At 45.9% G+C, this 23,498-nt stretch overlaps 9 protein-coding genes across 9 annotated transcripts; 3 read left to right on the forward strand and 6 right to left on the reverse strand.

The window, feature by feature from the left end:
- Positions 1 to 418: 418 nt before the first annotated feature.
- On the forward strand, positions 419 to 1,073 carry TRUGW13939_10964 (uncharacterized protein; the record flags this gene model as incomplete). Its single annotated transcript, XM_035494074.1, has 2 exons — positions 419 to 482; positions 562 to 1,073. The coding sequence occupies 2 exons, from the start codon at positions 419 to 421 to the stop codon at positions 1,071 to 1,073; spliced, it is 576 nt and encodes a 191-aa protein (XP_035349967.1).
- A 1,307-nt stretch (positions 1,074 to 2,380) lies between these two features.
- TRUGW13939_10965 (uncharacterized protein) lies at positions 2,381 to 3,661 on the forward strand (the record flags this gene model as incomplete). The annotated part of the gene is made up of 5 exons (XM_035494075.1): positions 2,381 to 2,544; positions 2,603 to 3,024; positions 3,094 to 3,108; positions 3,165 to 3,289; positions 3,365 to 3,661. The coding sequence occupies 5 exons, from the start codon at positions 2,381 to 2,383 to the stop codon at positions 3,659 to 3,661; spliced, it is 1,023 nt and encodes a 340-aa protein (XP_035349968.1).
- Positions 3,662 to 4,075: 414 nt separating this feature from the next.
- TRUGW13939_10966 (uncharacterized protein) lies at positions 4,076 to 6,147 on the reverse strand (the record flags this gene model as incomplete). The annotated part of the gene is made up of 2 exons (XM_035494076.1): positions 4,076 to 5,717; positions 5,774 to 6,147. The coding sequence occupies 2 exons, from the start codon at positions 6,145 to 6,147 to the stop codon at positions 4,076 to 4,078; spliced, it is 2,016 nt and encodes a 671-aa protein (XP_035349969.1).
- A 233-nt stretch (positions 6,148 to 6,380) lies between these two features.
- TRUGW13939_10967 (uncharacterized protein) lies at positions 6,381 to 8,496 on the reverse strand (the record flags this gene model as incomplete). Its single annotated transcript, XM_035494077.1, has 5 exons — positions 6,381 to 7,371; positions 7,437 to 7,862; positions 7,928 to 8,185; positions 8,245 to 8,351; positions 8,407 to 8,496. 5 exons carry the CDS (start codon positions 8,494 to 8,496, stop codon positions 6,381 to 6,383), a joined length of 1,872 nt encoding a protein of 623 aa, XP_035349970.1.
- Positions 8,497 to 9,190: 694 nt separating this feature from the next.
- Positions 9,191 to 12,184, reverse strand: TRUGW13939_10968 (uncharacterized protein; the record flags this gene model as incomplete). The annotated part of the gene is made up of 5 exons (XM_035494078.1): positions 9,191 to 9,515; positions 9,568 to 9,993; positions 10,046 to 11,010; positions 11,085 to 11,911; positions 11,962 to 12,184. 5 exons carry the CDS (start codon positions 12,182 to 12,184, stop codon positions 9,191 to 9,193), a joined length of 2,766 nt encoding a protein of 921 aa, XP_035349971.1.
- Positions 12,185 to 14,138: 1,954 nt separating this feature from the next.
- On the reverse strand, positions 14,139 to 15,145 carry TRUGW13939_10969 (uncharacterized protein; the record flags this gene model as incomplete). Its single annotated transcript, XM_035494079.1, has 4 exons — positions 14,139 to 14,181; positions 14,244 to 14,473; positions 14,534 to 14,781; positions 14,848 to 15,145. The coding sequence occupies 4 exons, from the start codon at positions 15,143 to 15,145 to the stop codon at positions 14,139 to 14,141; spliced, it is 819 nt and encodes a 272-aa protein (XP_035349972.1).
- A 2,180-nt stretch (positions 15,146 to 17,325) lies between these two features.
- On the forward strand, positions 17,326 to 18,026 carry TRUGW13939_10970 (uncharacterized protein; the record flags this gene model as incomplete). Its single annotated transcript, XM_035494080.1, has 4 exons — positions 17,326 to 17,415; positions 17,490 to 17,538; positions 17,608 to 17,763; positions 17,833 to 18,026. The coding sequence occupies 4 exons, from the start codon at positions 17,326 to 17,328 to the stop codon at positions 18,024 to 18,026; spliced, it is 489 nt and encodes a 162-aa protein (XP_035349973.1).
- Positions 18,027 to 19,859: 1,833 nt separating this feature from the next.
- On the reverse strand, positions 19,860 to 20,618 carry TRUGW13939_10971 (uncharacterized protein; the record flags this gene model as incomplete). The annotated part of the gene is made up of 1 exon (XM_035494081.1): positions 19,860 to 20,618. The coding sequence occupies one exon, from the start codon at positions 20,616 to 20,618 to the stop codon at positions 19,860 to 19,862; it is 759 nt and encodes a 252-aa protein (XP_035349974.1).
- A 1,868-nt stretch (positions 20,619 to 22,486) lies between these two features.
- Positions 22,487 to 23,002, reverse strand: TRUGW13939_10972 (uncharacterized protein; the record flags this gene model as incomplete). Its single annotated transcript, XM_035494082.1, has 1 exon — positions 22,487 to 23,002. One exon carries the CDS (start codon positions 23,000 to 23,002, stop codon positions 22,487 to 22,489), a length of 516 nt encoding a protein of 171 aa, XP_035349975.1.
- Between the last annotated feature and the right edge of the window lie 496 nt (positions 23,003 to 23,498).

Consider the following 23,498-nt stretch of genomic DNA (forward strand, 5'->3'; position numbering starts at 1 on the left):
TTATTGGACAACAAAATCTTTTAAAATGAAGCTGATAAATGCCAAGAATTTAAGCACATCGCAAGCGAGGTGACATAACTGGAGCGCATCATCAGACCCGTTTAAGTGTGTAAATTCGCCAATTAGGATCATAGATAATGCCATGCTAGCTAATGCCGAGCATAAATGTATTATTTCAGCCTTCAGGTGTCTCCGCTCTAACATGGAGGCTATGTAGTAAAAGGTTGATCGTACCTAGTGTTGCATTATCAGCCCATGCCGAGTCAATGTTTATTTGTTCGACATTCCCTCGTACAACATCTGGAGTATATAAGGAGTCCGTTCCTCAGGTCCAGCAAACACAATCCCAGAATAATAAGTCAACGCCCACGATATTTACAACTCTACAATACCGCCTTATACAACAGTTCTCGTCAAAATGAAGCTGACAACCTCTCTCATCTCCGCCGTCGCTCTTCATGCGGCATCTGCTGTCTCTCGTGGTGCGTATAGCCTATGCTTTGACATGGATGTCGAATCACAGGATAAAACATTTGAATACTAATCGAAACTTTCTAATAGAGACTGCAAGTGGCTGCAATGTCGAAGGAAATTTGTTTCAACTCGAAGCATTCGCGACCATTGGCAGTAATGATACCGGCTTGAATCCAGTCTCCATCACTCCATGGGGCGAACTAGGCACCGACTCACTGGCAGTCTTGGATTTTCCCGACTCCGACAAGATAGAGCAATCCGTCTTCTACATTAACAAAGATAACAACAACCTGATTGTTCTTGATGTCTTCAACTATCTGAATGCCGCCAACGGTTATACCGACACCCCCGAAGGCGGAGAATTGAAGTTCACTTTCTTCAACGATACCTCCCGGGACTTCTACTGGGTCGATTTCGATATCGACGAAGACGGCCATTTGACGGCTAATGGAGCAGCCGACGTCTTTACTAACTGTGGAGGAAGCAATTCTACAACGCTCACGGGTAGCCTCGCGATCGGAAATGTCCCCGGCAAGAACTGCCAGCCTTTGGATTATCTTAGCATCTACGCCGTCTCTTCTGAGTTGCGCATCGAGTAGGGCTAGCCTTTTGGGTGATATTTTACGAGCTTTTTATCAAATTTACGGAATCTGAAACACCGAGGACATTGGAATATATCTCGGGGTAAAAGTCGAAAGAAGTGCCTGAAAGCCACTAAGTACTTAACTTATAATGAATTTTCATGGTTCTAATTGACAATACAACATTGGTGTTTTTGCTACTGATTAGTTTGACGAGTAACAAGGATCTTACATAGATACCACTTTGATGCTACGGCACTGAGCCTAGACTGGGAGGTGTACAAGAATCGATAGCAATAGCACATGCTTACCGTGCGACTAAACATACGCCAGGAAAGACGTGGCTGGGCGATGGACACGAAACCTAATTGTATTCAATATTTTTGGTGGAATGTTTGTTCATACTAGTAGCAAGCTTAGTTGAGGTTCATCTGCTGTAAAATCTAGAGCCTTCCGGACATCTGGAGGATGGGACTAAATAACGATTTCAATGTTTCTAGAGGACTTCTAGGATTTTAAGATATGGATGGCGTGTTTATCTATAATGATGATAGCACTCTATCCACCCATATTAGCTAGCTACAACACCGTCAACTGTCACAAAATATCAGTATCTAAATATTTCAAAGTATGTCATTAGAGCAACAGGGCCTGGGCATAGAATATCGTATCCGAGTAAGCTCTTTTAATCGTGGTGGCAAAAGAAAAATGAGACGAATAATTCAAAGTGCTTTTGTAGATTAAATTATATAGCCACTTTAGTCAAGGAACACCATCCCACTCTGGCAGATATATTTGATCCAGGACTGCTATCTGCAGCTACTAATTGACAACTGATTGTTTAAAAAGGATAGAAAATACTATGATAATACTGGTAATTATTTCTTGAATTGATGAATGCACGAATAAAACATAATTCGGACATAAAACCGAACTAAACCTTTTTCAATAGCATTATTCCTACGCGATCGACCTGACTACAGAGTATATGTGGACCATCATAGAGCCTCCTACGTTAAAATGCTCACTAGGTAGTACTACTACTGGGTCGATTTCGACCCCTGTTTTCATGACGCGCGTGACTTTTCCGAATTTGCGAGGGATCAACACGCCATTGTCCGGGGAGCAACTTAGCGAGCGCGCAGTACGCAGCCCTAAAGCCGGCCCATAGACTAGTTGCTCCACAAGTTTTTTACAAGCCGCGGCCTTTGCACCCATGTGAATTGGTCCGGGAAAAATACTACGTAGTTAGCTCCTGGGGGGAAAGTTAAAAACTCCGCGTTGTCTCCAGGGCCATTTTCCCCCCCGGGGTAGCTATTCTCACCATGTCGGATCCTGAGACGATAGAGAATCAGGGCGCGGTGGCCAGCGCAAAGGAGGTGGCGCCCAAGCCAACGAGATGGCAGCGCTTTAAGGCGCATATGAAAAAGTGGTGGTGGGTTTATTTTATCGCGTTTGGGTGCATTATCCTGGTGGTGATTCTTCCAATGTGAGTTAGTTGTCCGGATAAAACCAGTGCAATTAATCCTAATAATAAAAACGCACAGCGTCTATGTTGGAATCCCTCACTTTGCCGACGAATACATCAACAAATACCAGTACGACTACACTGGTCTGGCCATCACAAACCCCCGGCCTGATGCTTTTCGCGTCAGTCAATCGTCGCAACTCAGCATGGGAGGTGGATTTAGTGGCAGCGGACATTTGTCGCCATTCAACGCAACAATCAGTACTTCCGACGGCAGGGAATTTGCTGTCTTCTCCGTTCCAGAAATTGAATTTAGTGGTGGCGCTCATCTCAGTATCGACCAAGATCTCGATATATCATGCGTGGATTGCTTGTCGGAGATTGCTACCTCAGCAGCGACAAATGAGAGCTACGCCGTAGTCGTGACTGGCCACCCGGACTTGAAAATTGGAGCTCTGCCAACAGCCCATTTGAACATTGACAAGACGATGAAGATGAACGGTAGGTTTCTGGAAGCCTTCTATACGACTGTGAAAACATGCTAATGGCGTCCGAATTGGAAACATATAGGATACAATGTGACTGGTAAGTTTCTTTTCTTCTGATTTCCTTGTGGGTGCATTTCTAATGTTCCACAACAGAATTTGTGAATAGCGATGGTGCTTTTAATATCACCAGCATCAATATCCTAAAACCCCCAGTTGATGGATACAATTTCAATGCGACGCTCGTTGTCCGCAACCCGACCCCATTCACTGTTGAAATGGTATGCACTACTTTGGCTTAGATGAGCTGCTTAAAAAGCGTTAGGAAAAAAGGTTTGGCTAACGGCTGCACACAGGGCCACGTTACATTCAACCTGAGCATGGGAGGTTCACCACTAGGATATGTAGACCTTCCTAATTTAATGCTTGAGCAAAACATTACCACTACCGACGTCTTGGGACAGGTCGACATATCAAGCCTGGTCGATGCCGCTTTGGGATCAGACGATTTAGGCGTCGTCACTATTGATGTCCACGGCCATAGCTGCGACTATAATGGGCTAGACATCCCATATTACTCGGCAGCTATCCGGGCTGTTTCGGCGTCGGCTACGGTCGATTTGCTGAAATACGCATCGAGTTTGTTCGGTTAGATATGATACCATGCCTTTGCTTTTTACGATTATAATATCCACAACGCCTATGATAATAATGGCTATACGTACAGAAATACAATTCAATAGAAATCATCATGAGTAGATTATAGTTAAATTAATCACGTTTACACTCCTTATTAGCAGACATGAATAAATGACCTGTTCATCTATATTAAGATTACATACAACACGGACCATCTAGGGCTAAGACATTTGCCATTTCAATAAGCCCTTTCGCATGCAATGTACAATTCAAATCATATTTTTTTTAATATTGATGTCTGCTATAGACGCATAGTACATAATAATATACCCCCTTCACTTGCTGAATGAAAACACATAATAAACATTTAAACCTGTCCTACGCCGGTGTTGATGGTAGCGCCCTTCCTCCAAAAATAAGACCCCTGTCTATGATTCCGATGCCTCCTTAGATGCTTGTGGATCAATGTGTAAAGTTAATAAAGGCAGATGCTTCTGTGATCCATGGACATCATTTTCCATGTAACCCCCTGCTGATTTTGCTTGTCCATTTCTGCGTCGGGGGAGGGTGGCCTTGAAAGCCAGTGCTCCATCGAAGAAGCCACACCAAACGATATCCTCGACGGCAATATCGTACAACTCCGCAATCCGCTGGGGAGTAAGAATGTTCAGCTGCTTGACCTGTTCGTAAATTGACACATTGTCGAAAATCACATCCAGCGTGATCTCGAAGGGGCCGGCAGTTTTGGATCGAACGACTTGGGCGATGTCAGCAAGAGTGCAAGGAGCATCTAAAGAGACAGGAGGTGGAAGAGCAGGTGGGACAGCAGCTTGTTGAGTTGTGCCGTTGATATTTTCTTTCGTCGACTTCAATTGCCGAGGCTGAGTGTGGTCAATACGGGGACCATTCCCTATTAAGCGCGTTTCCCATGTGATAAAACCCTTTTTGCCCTTTGCATTATTATCTTCTGACCCATTAGACTTCTGCTCAAGGCTAGTTGCCTCTTCCTCTCCGTCTTCGAGGTCTACAATATGATAAAGCGTGAATTCGGCGCATGGACCGGTCTCAATTTCTCCCTGACCACCGATACCCATGCCGAAGTTGCCGCCTGTCGCTTTCTGGCCTTTATAAGGGCCATGGACACATCCAACTCGCGCAGTCGAGGCCATGCTTGTTGCAAGCTCTTGTGTTGCGGCGAGTGCTTCTCCGACAATGAAAACCTCACCCTGTGTGCCTTGTTGCTGTGCTTTTTCGTCAAATCCATAGATATGAAAGTCCAGAGAGCACGTATCCTGGAGGCGGGCGTGCTTCTGAGCAACATATGCTTTAACAGCCTTGAGAAGCTTTGGGAGTTGGCCAATTAAGATTGGATCACAGAATGATCCCATGAAGATGGTGCGGTAGCCAACCATTCTAGCTCCCTCGAATTTTATCGTGTATGGACGCCCGTCTTCTCTTGATGATTTAAATATGGCGCCACGAGATCTGACGGTGACGCCGTCTGCTAGTTGCTCATACGTCGCAGAGGTAAGGTCGAGACCGCCTCCGGGGCCATATAAAACATCTGGACGAGAATGCTCGTACAGAGCGTGTGCAGCGACAGATTGAGGAGTGCATCGTGAATCATCAGATAATGCGCGAATTTCAAAAGACCCATCGCGGAAGGTGGTTGCCATTGAGGCTGCGCTCTTCGGAGTCGCACATAGCCCTCCGCATTCCATGGTTTTGCCCATGTGGGTGAAACCACCCAGAACAGTGGGGTCGAGCGTGAGAAAAGAGCCGTACGATTGACCGAATGCATGAAATGCACAAAAAGCCACGTACGGACTTGGGTCGTAGGCTCGTCCAGAAATGACAACGTCAAAGTCGGGGTGAGCGGCCATGGCCTGCACAAATGGCTCCGGGCCGATTTGGCCAACGATGGTGGGGGTCTCCTTTATCGTTTCTACTGTTAGAGTAGGTACACTTGGACCACAGCCAGTAACTTTGCCGGCTTCTAGTCTTTGAGTGAGCAGTTCAGGACTAGCCTGGCTGTAGATAGCGATAACCTTCAAGCTCCTCGATTCGCTACTGAAAAAAAGATTAGTTATTGCAATGTTACTCTTCTAGTGTTAAAGCATTATTACCCTTGCTCAGGCGAGGCCAGAATTTCCCCGATTATATCAAGAAACTCCTTGACGTGTGCATCACTGCCATCACCTCCGGCCGAGCTGATCAACAGTGGCACGTGGTGAGTCTGGACAGCGTGGAGGAGCTGTTTCAGGTCTCTTTCATACGACGATCGGGGACAAGTCATAGAGCCAAGGGCTAGCTTGGAGGGACCTGAGTCGGTCGACCCGGAGTCGAGAATGATCGCTGTTGGAGCGTCTGTTTCTTGAGAAATTTCTATGCCCCTTTCAATATCTGCTGTGTTGAGTCCATAGCCAAGCATGCCGATTGGCGTAATGATTTGGCACAATGGTTCCGGTTTCTCACCGAGGTCAGCTACCAGGGAACTCATTGTGGCAGTATAGTATGGTATAAGGGTATTCCAAAGCTAAGTTGAAATCGAGATCGGAAATATTCTTTAATGTTAAATATATTACAATCAGAAAAAGATCGATTGAAAGAGTGATCTACCTCTTCTTTATAGTAGCCCCGCGGTGATGTGGACACCAAACCCCGGTCGGACCGAGAAGCGAATTTCGCTTCGTATTGCCCCGAAGGCGGATGCCTAGAATCTCGAATCTCGAATCATGTGTTCATATCAGGTTTATCTCCCGGTGTAGGCAGAGGTGTGTGAAACAACGACGTAATCCCATCCATATTGGCAAACAATGTGTTCCATTCCAATAAATCGTCCCCCAGGAAGTCTTGCTCAAAGCCGCCGGGGAAATCGGGCCAGTCGGAGACCTGGGGAGATGATATATCAATTCTGAGCCTTGATGTTGGTTTAGGCCCCCTGTTCCGAAGTTTATCTACCATTTTCAACCCATTTGTGATTACACTTGTTGTTGGCATTGTATTGGACGTTTCTTGCAATTTTGAGGGGTCTTGCGCATCGACATGGCGTGAAAGCAGGTCAATAACCGCAGCTGCTCTTGACATCTCGTCACGACCCCCTCGCGACCAATGACCAAGTATTTCGTAGACCATTTTGATGTGGTTCTGCGCTAGGACTCTGTTGTTTGTGGAAATATCACCATCGATAGCCAGCAGGTTGATGAAATACATCCCAGCCGTCACCAGAATGTAGAAATAATTTTTTGGACAATAAATGGTGATTACTTTCTGATCCTCATTCAGACTTGTGTCCCCAGGCAGTGTTGAGGCTGCAAAAAGATTCACCAGCTGTATGGACGTATGAAAGCCCTTGTACCAAACTGCTCGTGACCAGGTATCCAGACCCTGTTCTTCAGTCGTTGACGACACCCCAGAGAGCATCGGAATTGCGCACAAACGAAGCCTTGCTGCCAGGATCCCAATATGAACACGAAGATGAGTCTGAGTCGGGATACGGGTTTCCAGAGTATCCAAGTCGTCTTCCAAAATTTCTGTCAAGGACCTCTGGAGTCCGTTGAAGTTCTGGTTTGTCAAAACCGCGGCCGCCCTAATCGCATAACTTTGAATTTCCAATTGCGCCAGGAATTCATCGGACAAGCTCGAGCGGACTCTGTCGCGGATTCCCGGCACCAGATGAGCAACCGAGCTCATAGGTGGGGGAAGTGCAAGCGCCGCGGCAAGGCTACGAGAAGTGTCAATTTCTTTGAACATCGTCTATTATACGGAGAAGAGCTGGAATAAACTTACTTTGTGCTTACAAAAAAGCACCCGAGCCATGTCTTCAGGCCCCAGGCCACATTTTCGACAGATACGTCATTCGAGGCCCAAATTCTTTGAGTGTCATCTAGCGTTAATTTGAGCGTAGCAGCAACGGCCATGCCACAGTATTCCCAGCTTGGGTCTTCCCGCTGCCTATTCACAGGAAAAGGCCAGAGACATAGGAGCAATAGAGCCTGTATTGTATAGATAGAGCATATCGAGTTTAGTAGGTAGCCAGAGAACATCCGCTTAAAGGGTATCAGTAGCTGCTTAAACTGCTCCGAGTGTATTGGATGTTTGCGAGCTGAGATAATTATCACTGTCCAAAATAGGACCGGGCTGTCGTTGTAGATGGAGTCAATCGGCTTTTGCAAATTTAGGACCGGAAAGTGGCCAAGGTAGTGCCTCAGAAAGCTACCACAGAGAATTAGCTTGGTCTTTTCATTTTCACTGAGCAACAGCGGAAATTTTATGCGTACTGCTCAAACAGACTCTGGACGGTTATGCCATCCACCCGAACATCTTCTAGTTCCTTAGAAGTCGGTACCTGCCAAGATTCTTCCCCAAGAGAAGAGACTGCTGGCCCAATGCTCGAAGGGTATAAGTTATCGGAAACAGTTGAAAGACCGGCAGCGTCATGACGTTCCAAAGGCTCATGACGTTCCAAAGGCGTGGTCTCCGAAGCATGTACAAGGTTCCGTAGCCTTTTGTTCTCTTCCATGACCTTGTCGAGCGATCTGATCATATCATGCATCAGAACGAATCGGTTAGAGAAGGGGGTTGTTGATGGACTCACCCGCGAACAGCTGTCCTCTTAAAGCTTGGATCAAATTTACAGTTGATGCGTTTTTTAGCGCATCGAGTACAGGGCGCTGGGAAACGATTCGTGGCGTCGCATCGCAACTGAAGGACGGGTGAGATAGTGGTCATTACCGATCTATAAAGCTGGGGAGCGTACCTTGACTTGGCGGCATGTTGTACATGCCATTGAGGACCGTTTAGAGGACGGCAGTTTGCCTGCACTACGACGTTGCAGTTGTTCTTCCATGGTGTATGATGAGCTGTAGGAGGATGTAGTTAGGACGGAGATGATGGAGAGGGAAGGCGGGGGTGTGGAAAGAAGGCGGCACCGCTGGAAACCGTGTTCTGATTGGCCATCATCCCATGACTACGATAAGATTGTGCGTGGTAATAAAATGTATCTCTAGTACTGTTATTGTCTGAAGTAGATACGTTATTCACGATGTCCAGGCCCTATTTGCAGATTCTGCTTCCTATTGAACAGCAGAGTAGATAAATGGTGCAAGGAAATCAAGCATGGGCTTTCGTGCTCGCCCGCCTTCATGAGAAATGCCTTCTACCATAGTTAACTGGCTATATACCCTATTTTTCTCCCAAGTAGTTTGTAAATCTCGCAGACTCTAAAGTCATCCTTAGCTTATTATACTTAAGCTTCTATAATCCTACTTTTTTTTTCTACATCTTTAACTTTTTAAATCTATACTTAAAATTCTTTATCTTTATAGATTTTATTATCTTCTAAGCTTATTACTAATTAGATAATATCGTAGTAACTTACTAGATTGGAGATAGACTACTTTTATTCTGAGATAAGCAGTAAAAACTCAATAAATGGAATCAAAATTATGGGCTATAACCCGAAGGGCAAGGGCTATATCTGAAGAACTTATAACTCGTCCCCTTGATACCTCTATAATCCTAATCGTGCTTAACCTAGACGCTCATTTGGTGGCCCCTTTGATATCAGAAGTCAAGCGAATTGTCCTACAATCCTTGAGGCCAACGCCAACATATGTTTGGAGAATATCTTCCCAATACTTATCAAAAAACTCATCCTGGCGACCATTGTCAAACATGACCCTACCTTCTTTAGTGATTGTATCACGCGTGGCATAAAGCCTCAGCCCATTCTCAGTCTTGCACACCGTTGGCTTGTGCAGAGGTTCCTGGTAGCCTTCGATCTGGCTCTTGAATTCAGGCTCATATACGAGAGGGATACCATACGGCTTGATCCCGTTCGAAGTGGCGCTCATCTGAGCGATTGAGCTACGAATGTTTAGTGCCTGTAACGAGTACAGCTGTACGATGACAAACTCACCAAGCCTTGTATTCATCAGGGACCTTCTTTGGGTCTACAACCAACATCTCAGCCAGTGCTGGAACCAGCACATCTTGATCGCCGTATTTCAATGGACTGAGCCAGGTGTAGGCAATAATGCGCCCAAACACATCCAACGTCAGCGGATTCTTCGTCATATCCAATGTCCCCCAGGGTGCACTGAGGTCGTAATTCTGACTCCGGTCGACTGCATAAATACCGCCATCGTTACCCGAAACCAGAACCGAGTCCTCATCGGCGTCCATTAAAAGTCGGAAGCCTTGCTTGCCCGGTGGCTGCTTAAGATTTTTTGCGACGTCTTTCAGTGGTGTGTTTTCTTTCGTTGGGTCTCCGTCTGATTTCTTGACCACGGCGTCGATAATCGTTTTCGAGGGTTGCACTTTGCCGGAATCCCATCCATCTTTCCTATCGGATGTCAGATTATATAGGCGGCTTTGAAAGGGAAAAGTCAACTTACGTGACGCAGCCTAGACCGGCTTCGTATATGATATCATCTCGAATATCATAGTCCCACAAATCCAGAGCAGCAACGTGGATTCGATTCTTAGCACCTAGCCGTACTTCAACACCGTCATGACACGGCGTTGACGGATCATTCGAAGCAATGGCTTGCACGTATATCGACGGAGTATCAACCAGACCAACCGTCTTTTTGAACTTGCCGTTCAACACATCAATTCCACACTCAATGGCAATTGGCAGACCCAGATCTCCCGTAACGGTGAAGGATCCAGTCGCCTTAAGCACCGGGGTGAAGGTGACTTCCAGTCCATGAATTCCATTATTGTCCTTTTCTTTAACGCTGACTCGTGCCGTGCCCGGTGCTATGCGAAGACTGCCACCGACCAGCAACTCAGCCTTACCCTCAAGCGTTGCCGTGAACGCCACACTGATAGAACCCTGGGGTCCAATGGTGATAATTCCGGGAATGGACAGCGGACTGAATGGGATCGCTGTGAGCTGTCTACCACTTCTATCCTTAACCGGTGTCTCCCAGGTCTTAGTTGCCAATTTTCCAGACAAGCTGATCCCAAACTGGGCATCCAGAATGAACTCGTCGTTGTTGTTAAACTCGACAAAGCCTTCAGTAACGCCGTTTTGAATGCTAAAGGCAAGTCGTCCGTTCAGATTCATGTTTGCATGAACGCCACATTTGGCACATTGCACATAAAACTCCGCCCCATGTTCCACAGTTTTGGCCAAGGTAAATCCATTTCCAATGCCGAAGATTTTGGGAGGTTTGTTTCCTCCACCGAGCCCGTCGAGACGCTTGTCCAAGACGATATCGTAGTTCATGGAGTGGTCAAAGGGGACGCCGAAAGGAACCATGAGAAGTTTCAAGCTGATCACTGCGAAATTGACGATCAAATCGCCTACAGTTGCTACTAGCTTAGCTGCCCCTGTGAAGAAATCTCCAATCAACTGACGAAAATCATTAGTTCAATGTTGTTGATCTGAATAGAATATGATATATCAGTTGATGTATCGTGGCCTACCTTGCCCAGCTTTTTAAGACCCTCCCAAATGTCACCGAATATCCCTCTCCGATGCATCATATCCGCGTGTCGCCTAGACATCAGAGACGTGTGTCTCCTAGTCATGTTAGTCCCACCCATTTCCGTCGTATTCATTTTTTCCATTTCGCCATCCATCGGCATGAAATCCATAACATTCACCTCATCTTGCATATGGGTGGTATCGATTTTGGAGTCATTGAAGAAGGTCCTGAGGGCAACAGGTTGGGTTGTTAGATCCATGAAATCCTGGTACACTGGCACAGTTCCATTTGTCCCGTTACCATGCATCGTTCCATTGTGTAGTTTTATCCCATTGCGCATCATGGAGGCCGGTCTACGTGACATCGACGCCGGTTTACCGCCCGGTGTCTTCCTCAGCTTTGGTTTCGTCGGTGGCTGCACAGCGCGAACATGGCCCTTTATAGGTGATCGTCTTCTATCATCCGGCGACTCGTATGTACCCCAGGTAACAACTCCCGAGTCCAACGCCTTTTCTTCTTCAACCGGGACAGCTGCCATGACCGCGCACATGGTGTCGGGATAAACGGTAAGGTCAGAGGCGTGGAAAAAGGTGCGCTTTCCTGACGTTTCATCGCCGCAGCCTACATGGTAAGTAACTAGATTGAAACTGTCCCGGTCGACCCAGGTTTCTGTCACAACGTCTAATGCCTCCAGTGTCTGGAAACAAATGTGAATATCGCCGCTATCACAGGTTATTGTCTTGATGTGACTCGAGTGATCCAAAACGACGGTATCGCGGACGAAGACTGCGTCAACGGATGCGTGCTTTGCGCCGTGAAGAGCAGCTGTCTAAGTTAGAAAGTAAGTTTGTAGACAGAATCGGCAGTTAGCTTACAGCGATGACCTTCCTGGCTGTAGTAGAGGTTCTTGGTTCGCTCAGGACGAAGGTGGGCAACATCACTGGCATTATGTTCAGGGTGCAGCCCTGGATGTAGCACTATCGAATCTCCTGAAAAAGAAGGCGTCGCCTGGAGGAGACCGTGCAGTGCTCCATGATGGCCTATAGCAGAAGTGGCAGTGGGTATCACCAGGCCGGCGATAACTTGCTTGAGCAACATGATACCAGATGCTTTGCAGAGCAATACAAAAGGAAAGGAAGACGAAAGAATGGATGGAGAATGTCAGAGAATTGAAATGTTTCTCAGGTGAGCTTAAGTATTTGTCTTGTCATGCCTCGGGATATGCTGCCTGCATAAATTGAGCTAGCTTTCGCTATCACAAATAACTAGTCTATTTAGTCTCGCATATGAAGTCGGTGTGATCACCATTCCTCAAATTTAAGCTTGTTTACGTTTCATTCTTTCTGTCTGTTGTTAATTGCCTTATTCTCAAGACATTTTTTTGCCAATCCACTGTTCTAGTTTCATCATCAAGTAAGCATACAAAGTCATGATAAAGTATAACTACGGCTTGTACCCCGTAAGAGTGATAAAGTACGGAATAATCAATGTCAACTGTGTTGATCGGTACCACAAGAATCTGTCAGTGTCAATCGGCGATTTCACAGTGGACAATTTCAAGAATCCCACGTTTACCCAATATTCTGTACATTATTTTGGGATATAATACACCATACGGAGCTGACTCTACGGAGAACGAACTCCGCATAGACTATTGATTTTAGCTTGAAGCATCACGCAGATGATCAACCACTATTAGTTTTAGACTCGAACTCTCAGTCGAGATGAGTTTAGTGCCCGCCTCCAGCTTTTTCTTCAGATATTAAGCCGTGCCACCTGTCGACCCACCGCTCCCGCTTTGGGTGGGCCCCGGCTCAATGTGTATTTTGGTTCAATATGATGGGACTAGAGAGTTCGTCACGTAGACTCGCTATAATACGATATATAGTTAACTAGTTATCTGTACCATCTTTCTCCCAAACAGTTTGCAAATATTGTAGAGTTTGAAGTTGTTTCTAGCTTATTATATTTATTACTTAGGACTCTATAACCCTGCTCTTTTTGTGTATCTTTAACTTTTTTAATCTATCAATTGATATTTAGAATTCTTTATCTTTATAGGTTTCATTATCTTCCGAGCTAATTATTAATTAGATAGTAACTTACTAGATCTATAGTGTCGAACTGAATACCGCTACGACAAAAAGGGTCAACCCTAATGGTAAGGGTTTGCTAGTTCATTTATATGTCGACGTATAGCTTATCAATTGATTAGTTGAATATTTTTTTAGACATCTACTATTGCAGCAGTCGGCTATTTTCCATCTTTATTGAGCATGGTTACTCTGTCTGGTGCTCCGATGCTGACAGTAACTAGTCTCTCAGGGTAAAGGTACAGGAAACGATGGACGAATTGGCCGCCTTGCGAAAATCCCATCAGGAAGATTTCGTTAGTGTCGATATTCGGCCATCGCTGAGGAAAGCTCGTCTAAAATAGACAGGAGTGCTAAATCTGACCGGAAGGTCGCCGAGCAGAGAGTTTTATAGGAATCTAAATCGTTTGGTCCGTCAAGACCAGCCGGGAACTAGGGAGCGAGGACGGCACAAGGACCAGTGTCGGCGTAAGGAGGTTATTTCCTCTTCGTTTAATGTAGTCCACCTGGGCAGGGTGCCATGTACCGAGAGACAAGAAGCGGAAGTTTGGTGGTGTCGTTATAGCTTGCTGGAGGGATATAGAGTGCATACGAAACTCGCGGGCCAGAGTTTAGGGCTTTCAGCGGTACATGGCCGACCAAAAACGCCGTCTCGAGAAACTAGCTCGGCTGTTAACAACAGTTTATCCATGATTTTAAGATTCAAGTGTTGGGAAACAAGAAAATTTCCAGGGAAATGCTACTGCATGCATACTATATTTATAGTGGAGGGATCGCTTGATGTGAAGGAGGGAGCGACGGTACTGTTGTTTAGCGACTATTGACACTCATATGTTTAAAACCAATTGTACATTCATAAATACACAGACAGAAACAAAATTCGTCAAGCTATTGAAACCCAATAAGCACACGCCATCTTACATTGGATACCTTGAGTAACACCCCATCCCCAAATCGCATCAGTTGACATTGCCAATGAACACAACAAGGACGGCCGAATACCTAGTAGTAGAAACTCTGTTAAAATAAAAATCCCCACCGTGAAAAGACAAGAATGAACTTACGCAGCAGTGGAACTATAGACCATGATAGGATCAGCCCCGGTGAAAAACAGACCAGACAGCATAAAGAGCATGGAAAAGGCGCAAATTGTGCCTATTTTCGCCAAGGTCGAGTGAATCGCGTAGAGAACAAACAAGGCCATCATATTGATGAGTGAAGCAATGCAAACATTGAAAACAACAATACATGATGCGATCGTCTCTTCATTTGCGTAAACGTTGTCGTCATCACCCTGTTGCTTTATTAGTCAACAATGCTAAATTACACTTTTCGAGGAAGATATGCAACCCACTTTCAACAATTTGTCGACAAGCGGTTGACTTATAATCCAAGACAGAGCCTTTATTAGCATTTCGGTAAACCGGTCTCGTTTTGGGAGGTGAGTGGTACAGACACCAACGAGGTCATTGGTGTCCGACCAGGTGTCGGGAGCTATCTCAGATACACGTAAATTGGCTAAATGATGGTGGAGTGCGTTACGGTCGACGTAGTCCATAGGTTTTAAGCTGTATAGCTTGATAAACCGAAGAAGAAAGTCTTCTACATAGTTCGAGATGGTTAACAAACCACCCCCAAGGGAAGACCACTGCAAACGGCTAGACATACGGTACGTTTCCATCTTCTTGCGCACTTCATCAAATGTTGCTAACTGTTCTCCACTGCCCCCAGCTTGACGTGTTGGGCCTGTCGACGATGGTTGAGAACTCGTGGGAGAGCCGAGACTAGTGGATGTCGCATCGCCTGGCATATCCTGAAATCCACGGCTTTCAATCTCAAGTAGCTCACTCTCAAGACGAAGGAGAATTTTGAAAGAAATTGTATTAAATCTTTTGGCAAATGCAACCCTTGGTTTCATAACAAAGGATTCAGCAAGATCACTCAAATACTTCTCGTGTTGTGACATTTTTTTAACATTCCAATAGAAAGAAGAATATACTTTGCAAGACAACTTGGATCGATAAGGAAGGACCTGGCTCTCACTTTATATGCTACTTCCTTGGGGCCGTTTTGCATATTCAGGCCGTGTCTGTCGCAGCCTCGTCATCAGCGCGCATTCAAAGTGAGGGTTGCGAAAAAAACTTGACAACTTGCATAATCCATGAAGAAATAGGGTGTAGCAGTATCGCCCCTCATTTGTAGGAACTGGCTGCGTTCTCAGGCCACAAAGCCTTGCGCTGCTACCTGGCCTCATGGACAGTGGATGAGATCGACTAAAAAGGTCCCACGCTATCGCTGCGTGGGCGGCTATGCATGTAAGTGTTTGGTTGCATCACACTAGGACATCACTGGTGCCGAAGGTGGTGAACAATATGAGCCGAGAACCAGTTCAACCTCTGCCCCAGAACTTCTCCTGCAGTAGTCCCAACTCGTTTATCCAGTGATATGTTTTGTGATCTCGGGGCAGGTTTCAGATGAGATCGGTAGGCAAATTAAATCAACAACAATTATCACCGAGACGGAATAGATGTTTCGGTTGACGCTCGCTTTGCTAGGACATCGCACGTGTTCGTGATCGTAAGCCCGGAAAATATCCGTCAACGGCCATTGGGCGATAGCCATCCAATGATTAAACTTTGCAGGCATGGCCAGAAAGTGCGATTTAGCGTCGGTTCATGTCGTCTCTGATGTCGACTACATTGCGTCTTCGTCAAAAGAAAAGCCCTCTGGCAGCCACGGAGGTTATTCGTTAACAATAAACATAGCTCGACCATGAGACTAAAGCGGGCTGCACGATAAATTGCAGAATAACATGGTGTAGCGAGTTCTGGGCGCGAGAGAGCAATCTTCTCAGTACGAAATCGCTTCTTCGTTTGTTTTCACTGGCAAACCATGCTTGCTACACCGGATAACTTGTAGGTTAGCATTAGACAGAAAGAGGGCAGCAAGTAGCTAGTGGGATCTCATACGAGGACGACAATAACGTATTTCTTTTCGTGGACCGAGTTGGCGAGGGTGCGCAGGACGCAGTAAAAGGCATAGCGGACTGGGGCGGCGCACGCGTTCTGTTTTTACATCGAATTCAGTGTGAGAAACGGAAAAAAAAAAGGATTAAAAAATTGAATGACAAGCTAGATGATTGAAGTCTGACTATAGATAGAGAATACTGAAAGTAAAGGAGGGCAGTTGGAAGAGAGAGAGAGGGAGAGGGAGAGGGAGAAAGAGGAGACGAAAACAAAGAGGCTGAACGTTGGGAAGGTGGAGCCTTGAAGGCATTATTCTGCATATGGAACGTTCCCGCCACGGACCAACTGTCCGCCTCCGCTACTACAACGACAGCTTCTCCTTAATTGATCCTTTGCTGCCCCCAGCCGTCTTCTCAGGAACCCCGAGAACCCTCTCGCGAGTCAATCTGTGCGATCGCCAGACGAATTTCGCCGCACAGCCATGGCACCTTCGCTCAGCTGCTGCCTGGATAGGGTCTAACCACTGGCGCTAGTAGTCTACGGACTACCCCAACGTCAAATCCAACCGAACGAACGGGCCCTCCATGACAAATGACTGGTGTTGTCATTCGATACGGCCTGTCTTGTCGAAACGAGCAGCTGGGCTTCTTTCGGCAGGCTATCAAAAAAGATGCGGTTGGAAATCTACTAGGCAAGTCAGCGGAATGCGCGAGACCTGGGATAGAAGCCGAGAGAACGTTGAAGAAGCGATCCATGATCGATGTCCGCTAATTCACATTGGATTTAGCCCGGTTTGGGCGCGCAGCCAAAACGAGGCGACACATTTATAGACCGATCAAGCTCCAATAGCAGTGCCTAACGGCTCCGGCCATGTTGTAGTTGTGCGGCTTGAAATAGCAAAAAGCATATATGGACGACGAAAACGTATTAGTCGTATCGGCTACCTCGATGGGCACACACAAACACAATAAAATAATGATCTTGGAGAGAAGTCGGTCAGAATGGTGTGTTTGCCCGCAGCGCTAGTCGGTGTTCGTCGTCCAAAAACCCACCCCCTTTTCATTTATTGTTTTGTCTCCAGCTTGTCTCTTCCTTTATATTCCTTTCAGCTGACAAGGACTCCCGATTAGGTGTCCAACTCCAGAGTTAGCATCAGTATTGCACCGGTCGCAGAACAAGAATGGCTTCTGATTCGAGCCAATCTTCTCCGGCAACATCCAACCCATTACGAGGATTGTTGGGATCGTTAAATCGACGCAGGAACAATAGGGTAGGTGCATGCCTCCAACAGGGACCAGTTCACCTAGCTATTCATTTGGAGTCGATTCCTGATCACCCATCCAGTCCGAATCAGGGCCAGAAAATCAAACTGGGCTTTCCAGTCCTAATCCTGGTAAGCATCTTTCTTCGCAGACAAGCGGATACCTGTAACACTGGTTAACTAATCATCTTCGTGTCATAGATACAACTGAAGATTCACCCTGTAACTCGCCCGAAGACCAATCACCTAGTTCGCCATCTTCTGCAAAGCCATTGACGTCAACCCATCTAATCTTATCATCCGTCCAGTCCGAATCAGGGCCAGAAAATCAAACTGGGCTTTCTAGTCCTAATCCCGGTAAGCATCTTTCTTCGCAGACAAGCGGATACCTGTAACACTGGTTAACTAATCATCTTCGTGTCATAGATACAACTGAAGATTCACCCTGTAACTCGCCCGAAGACCAATCACCTAGTTCGCCATCTTCTGCAAAGCCATTGACGTCAACCCATCTAATCTTATCATCCGTCCAGTCCGAATCAGGGCCAGAAAATCAAACTGGGCTTTCTAGTCCTAATCCTGGTGAGCATCTTTCTTCGCAGACAAGCGGATACCTGTAGTACTAGTTAACTAATCATCTCCATGTCATAGATACAACTGAAGATTCACCCTGTAACTCGCCCAAAGACCAATCGCCCAGTTCGCCATCTTCTGCAAAGCCATTGACATCAACCCATCTAATCTTTCCCAAGGGAAAACGACGAATAACCACACACTCGAGAGCCGTGCCTCGACTATGCTAAGAACATAGAATCCCGTGTTTAGCTTGACGTGGTGGAATTTTCCTGTCCGACATTGTCAGAATTTTCCAAAGGTCAAGACAAAGGTTGGGCGATTGGAGATGGCCATACGCAATTTGAGCCTCAGGACGGACCTATGGAAACCATACAAAAAGCAGGTTTGTGTCATTGCATGTTCAAACTTCCTGGGAGGGTTTGGAACACTGTCTCTCTCTCTCTCTCTCTTCCTCTGTCTTGTCTCTGTCCGTGTTTCTCTTTTCCTCTTCTTTATTTTTTTTCTTCGGAGTGCACCCTCTTGATCATTATTTCCTTATTAATGTTTAATATTTAATTTCGGGTTATGTGTCCATGTTGCTCATATTTGGTATAGAGAAAAGTCGGAATAATAATTGAACTTGACAACTCATGTGATTGATTTTCCCTCTTTGCGACTTGGTCTTTCTTCTGAGACCTTAATCAGATGACAATGGCAGCGGCCTCAGCTAAATCAGTATTAGGATTTCTGGGTATGGGTCTTCACGATATTGAATCATACCAGGAGTTGCGAAGTGGTATGGGGTTGAATTCAACTTCAACAACAATCGTGTTGATGTCTCAACCGCCGAGACCGATCGTTGTTGGCCAGTATTGCTGACCTAAACTTTCGACAACAGCCTGACTAACTGACTCACTGCCCAATGACATACCTACCACATGTGCATGACTCGACACAACAGGCGCTTCGCTAGGAGGATCTTGAGTGGTGGAGAACGTATGCAGCATATGCACGTTGCCGGCGGGAAATCTGTGATGGTGTGCAGCCAACATACATCGATCCAACCCATTGACACTTGCTGGCAGCGGCTCGATCTCCGTGTTTTGACTTGGACACGTCGCTGGATTATTCAATCCTAGCAATGGTGTGTTTCAAAAGAACACGACTTGAGCATAGCTTAGCATTCACCCGTATCTATATATGGATTAGTAACGTGCTGCCGACGACAAATGAGATCACAACGGAAAAACGATGGCATTTGCTTTCGGCAGATGGCTGCGCCAATCTTTACTTTAAATCGGAGTAACCCTCCCCTCTCTATTCCTCTAGCGCTAACAAGAGATCGGGCTTATTTATGTGATGGAACTAGAGAGATGTTTGTCACGTCGCTCGCTTCAATACGATGCACGAGAAAGCCAATCACCACACCGATTGTAGCGGAACGGTGATCTTCAATGCCCTAGTGATGCATAACGGGAGACAGATCGATAACATTGGCGGAGATAGATGCTTCCTGTTTTGCCATTTGAAGACAGTACTCCGCCATCTCCCGGCACGCTAATAATGCCATGACCCGGCGTTGTGTTGGCTTCAATCAGCCTAAGCTAGGGGGGTGAAATCCTGTTGTTGGATGACAACAAAGAACAAATAATGTAAGTAATTTCAATGTTGGTTCAATGTTACCCATTTATAGGAATTTCCAACAAGATGTATTATACATGTATTATTAGTATCCTTGATGTACCCCAGATTTCCTGATACGATCTTACATGTATTGACCACCGATCAGAGTGGCACATTTACCAATCGCCATCTTTATTAATATGTCGAAAATAAATACCGAGCCAGTTTCAAATACTTATATACTGTACTCGCCATGGATCATTTCCATCTGACACTTAAAGAGAACCCCATCCAATACAGAGCATGGAAACAGCAAGCAGCGCCGTAGAAGCATTTTTCAAATTGAGTTTTCCGCCATTCGACGTGCTAGTCGTCGGTACAGGTGCTGTTGTAGTTCCTGTTCCAGATAATGATGGTGATGGTGATGGTGATGATGGCGGAGACGAGCTAATCGACGGCAATACCGATGTCGAAGGCAATGCTGTCTCCGAGAGACCTGTACTAGTGGCGGTGGGAGTACTAGATCTCGTGGAGCTAACTGCTGTCGTCTCCGACTGGACGTTGGAGAGGACAGACACCGCCGTAGGCTCAGGAAACCCCCAACTGTCGAGAGCATAGCTGCTGGTCTGCCAGGGCCCCGTTGGAGTATGGATGAATGAAGTCGGCGCCGGATCCCCTTTCACAGTCACAGTATCACAGACAACGTCCCAATCCGAGGCTTCGGTACCACCATCAGTGAGACACATGAAGTGGTCACTCCAATGATACGGGTATTTGTTGTTAAATTTATTCAGGGCCGGGTCCATCTGGCAGAGCGTGGCACAGCTGACGGGATAAGCTGGATCATCGGCGCTTGTCGGCGATGTGATATTGTATACGGGACCAGAACAGCACTGCGCGAACCGAGAGGCGCTGTTGGTGCCAAATGGGGGCGTTTTACAGATGAGTCCCGGGAGGTTGTCGGGCCATTCGGAGATGGCGCCGTTTGTGACCTCGTTGAAGGTCGGGTTACCGACACATTGATTGGCAGCCATTGATGTGCGCGATGGACAGAGAAGAGTATGTTGCTATTATTGCGAAAGGGGGGAACATTCGCCTTTTCTATCTCGCTACCCTTTGAGGCGGAAATTTTTCTTAATAGCCTCGCCGCTACTGTGGGGCATCGGGAGTTCGGCGTGTACCCCCTATCCTATCTGGAGAGTCATCGCTAGTCAGTTTTGACTCGTCGACAATAACGCGTCTAAAATCCAAATTGATTGATATTGTAAACCTACCCTATTAAGCTATGTATATTAGTTGTCTATGGCTTTTAGCCTGTGTGAATATCAATCAATTGATGCTCACTAGGGCATGATAAATAGGGTAGTTGTCAAGTTTTAAAGAATAGTAAAATTGAAACAAAACAAAATACATGCCATCAATTGATATGATCCTACTGTTGCTGGAACCCATGAACATAGTAATAGTCGACAATTAAGATCCACCAAGGATTCAGGATCCTCGTGCATCAATTGAGTGTTAAGCATCAGCCAATCCAACTAGATGGCGAAGGCAATTAATATATAGATAAATCTAATTTAAATAAAGGTTCATGCTTTTCAGTTTTGAAATTGATATACCATGGTATTCGTTGGCGGTGCGATCAATTGAAGTTGACCTACATCAATACTTATACAACCGGTATGAGTTTTCCCGTTCACATTGAAGTAACCTTGTTTCTGAAGTCCCGAGTGTTTATGCAGTATAAAACCAGTCAGCAGTATGTCATATTTGTCGCGGATGAAATCCTGTGATGACTGCAGGCAACACAGACTGCGTTGTGATAGTCTACAACAATGTACCGGATGCACAAAGCGGAACTTGGCTTGCGAGTTTTCGTCAAGTGTACGAAACCTCATCGCGAGGAAACAATAAAAGAAAGTCTGAAAACAAAGTCAAACGTGATGTTTGACCGCTACCAAAAACTTGAGGAGGTGGTATTAGGCTATCTAGCTAGGGATGCATGCAAGAATTTCCTAAACGGGTAACCGCCGTCCAAGAGACCCGCCATTGTTCTCTGTTAGGCGTATTATGGCCGAAGATTAAACAAGGAAAATGTGAATTTTCAGGTGTCAAGATTAAATATGAGCCAATCCCAGTCGTTTCTCGCAGTCACGAGTCGCGGTTCATTCCCTCGTACCAGAGATTTGAAGGCTTTCTCGGACGGTCATGTACCGCCTAGAATCTCGCCGTAGGATCCGGTCAAGCTAGCTAGTAATAGAAACCCCGCAGGTGTCGTATTAGAGTCATCTAGGCCAGACTGCTTAAATCCTACAATCCCCAGTTGCCTTTTCTAGACATGTCTGTTGTTGCGGATAATCTAGACGGCACGCCCAGCTCTTCAGATCAGACCTGTTCGTAGTCCTTGGAAGGGACCGGGGTGTCATCCGTGCCACGATAATCTCGACTTCTGAAAAGCAAAAGGAAAGTGCACTTGCGGCGCTGCTATCTAAACATAGATCTCCCTGCTAGTATCAAATATGCCGTTATGCATACCTATGATGAGGTTTGCCTTGTTACTTAGCATTAAGAACAACATAATTAAACCTAACCCCTAATTCTTGGTCATTGAGAGTGCTTAGTAGCTTACAGGATCTGATTGTTTGGTTTTGCTGCATCACAAATACTGGAATTTGAAGAACAGAACAGCCTGGTGCAACTAGAAGAGCAGACAGGGTTTTTATTCAAATGAATAAGGAAACTGATTCTGGTAAACACAATAAAAGCCTGACCATCCCAGTATCACTGGAAGAAATATCAAAGTGCACCAACAATGCTTCCTCGATTCAATTCAATACCTGCGTGCCCGCCTTAGTACATCAGGTTTGGAAGGCTGTTGAGACATTCACGCACAAGCGGGCAATTACCATGTTCCCCAACATGAAGGTGAGTAGTAAACTGTCATTCCTTGGTCACCTTCCATTTCCCGGTCCATCATTGCAATTAGAACATCACGTGTGAATTCGGGCATGTCGTCCAAAAGGTCGTTGCCGAGCACCATGGGGTTGCCGCGTCTTAGATCGGCCCTATGATCAATGGTACCCTGGACGGCAATATCTCGAAGTTCATGGACTGGATCACCATTCATGTTGTATGTGTTGTATATGGCAGAAATGGACCACGGGAATATATCAAGAGTCATGTTATCGATTAGGAAACGTGTAACACGATCCTTGGCCAGAAGTTTCAGTCCCGAGATTTCCATGCGATGTGCCAATAAATACATCATCATATGAAATGGCAATGGACCCAGCCCCGTGGATGTTTCAAGAACCGAACAAAAATCTTCGATAAAACTTTCGGTCAGTTGCTTGAACGAGGCTGCCGAAAAGTCCAGATCGTCAACCATGTAGTCTCGGGTGTAGAAGTAGTCGATCATTTTAGTGACTAGTAGTGGGTGATCTTTCATCTCTAACTGTATTTCGTTCATCAGACCCAAGAGAAAATAACCATAGATGAGAAATCTCTTACTTTTCCTTCACGAAGGTATCTTTCTTCCAAGACTGAAGATTGAGAAAGGACGATGCATTGATGCACTTCGAATGATTGAGTGCCACATTTGATAGTCAAGTCGGTGTACTTGGAACTTTTTTGAAGGCTGTGTCATGTAAGTAATAAACAAACCTCGTACACGTGAGAAAGCGGACCTGTTGATGACTTCCAGGAATTCTCTTTCCAGTTGCGACCCAAATTCCCCCTGAAGGGGTTTTCGACTTCGGCATGCTGAAGCACCTTACCCAGGCTCATTAAAGTCGAGGATTTGCAAGACCAGAGAGTGAGAAAGGGGGGAAAGGTGAACTCAAGCTGAGAGCGTAGAGGAAGTCGCCTGCAGCGGCGGTGCCCAAAGTGGAAGGCGGCAGGCGGCAAGCGGCCAT

Source organism: Talaromyces rugulosus, chromosome VI, assembly GCF_013368755.1.
Source record: "Talaromyces rugulosus chromosome VI, complete sequence".
Taxonomy (NCBI): domain Eukaryota; kingdom Fungi; phylum Ascomycota; class Eurotiomycetes; order Eurotiales; family Trichocomaceae; genus Talaromyces; species Talaromyces rugulosus.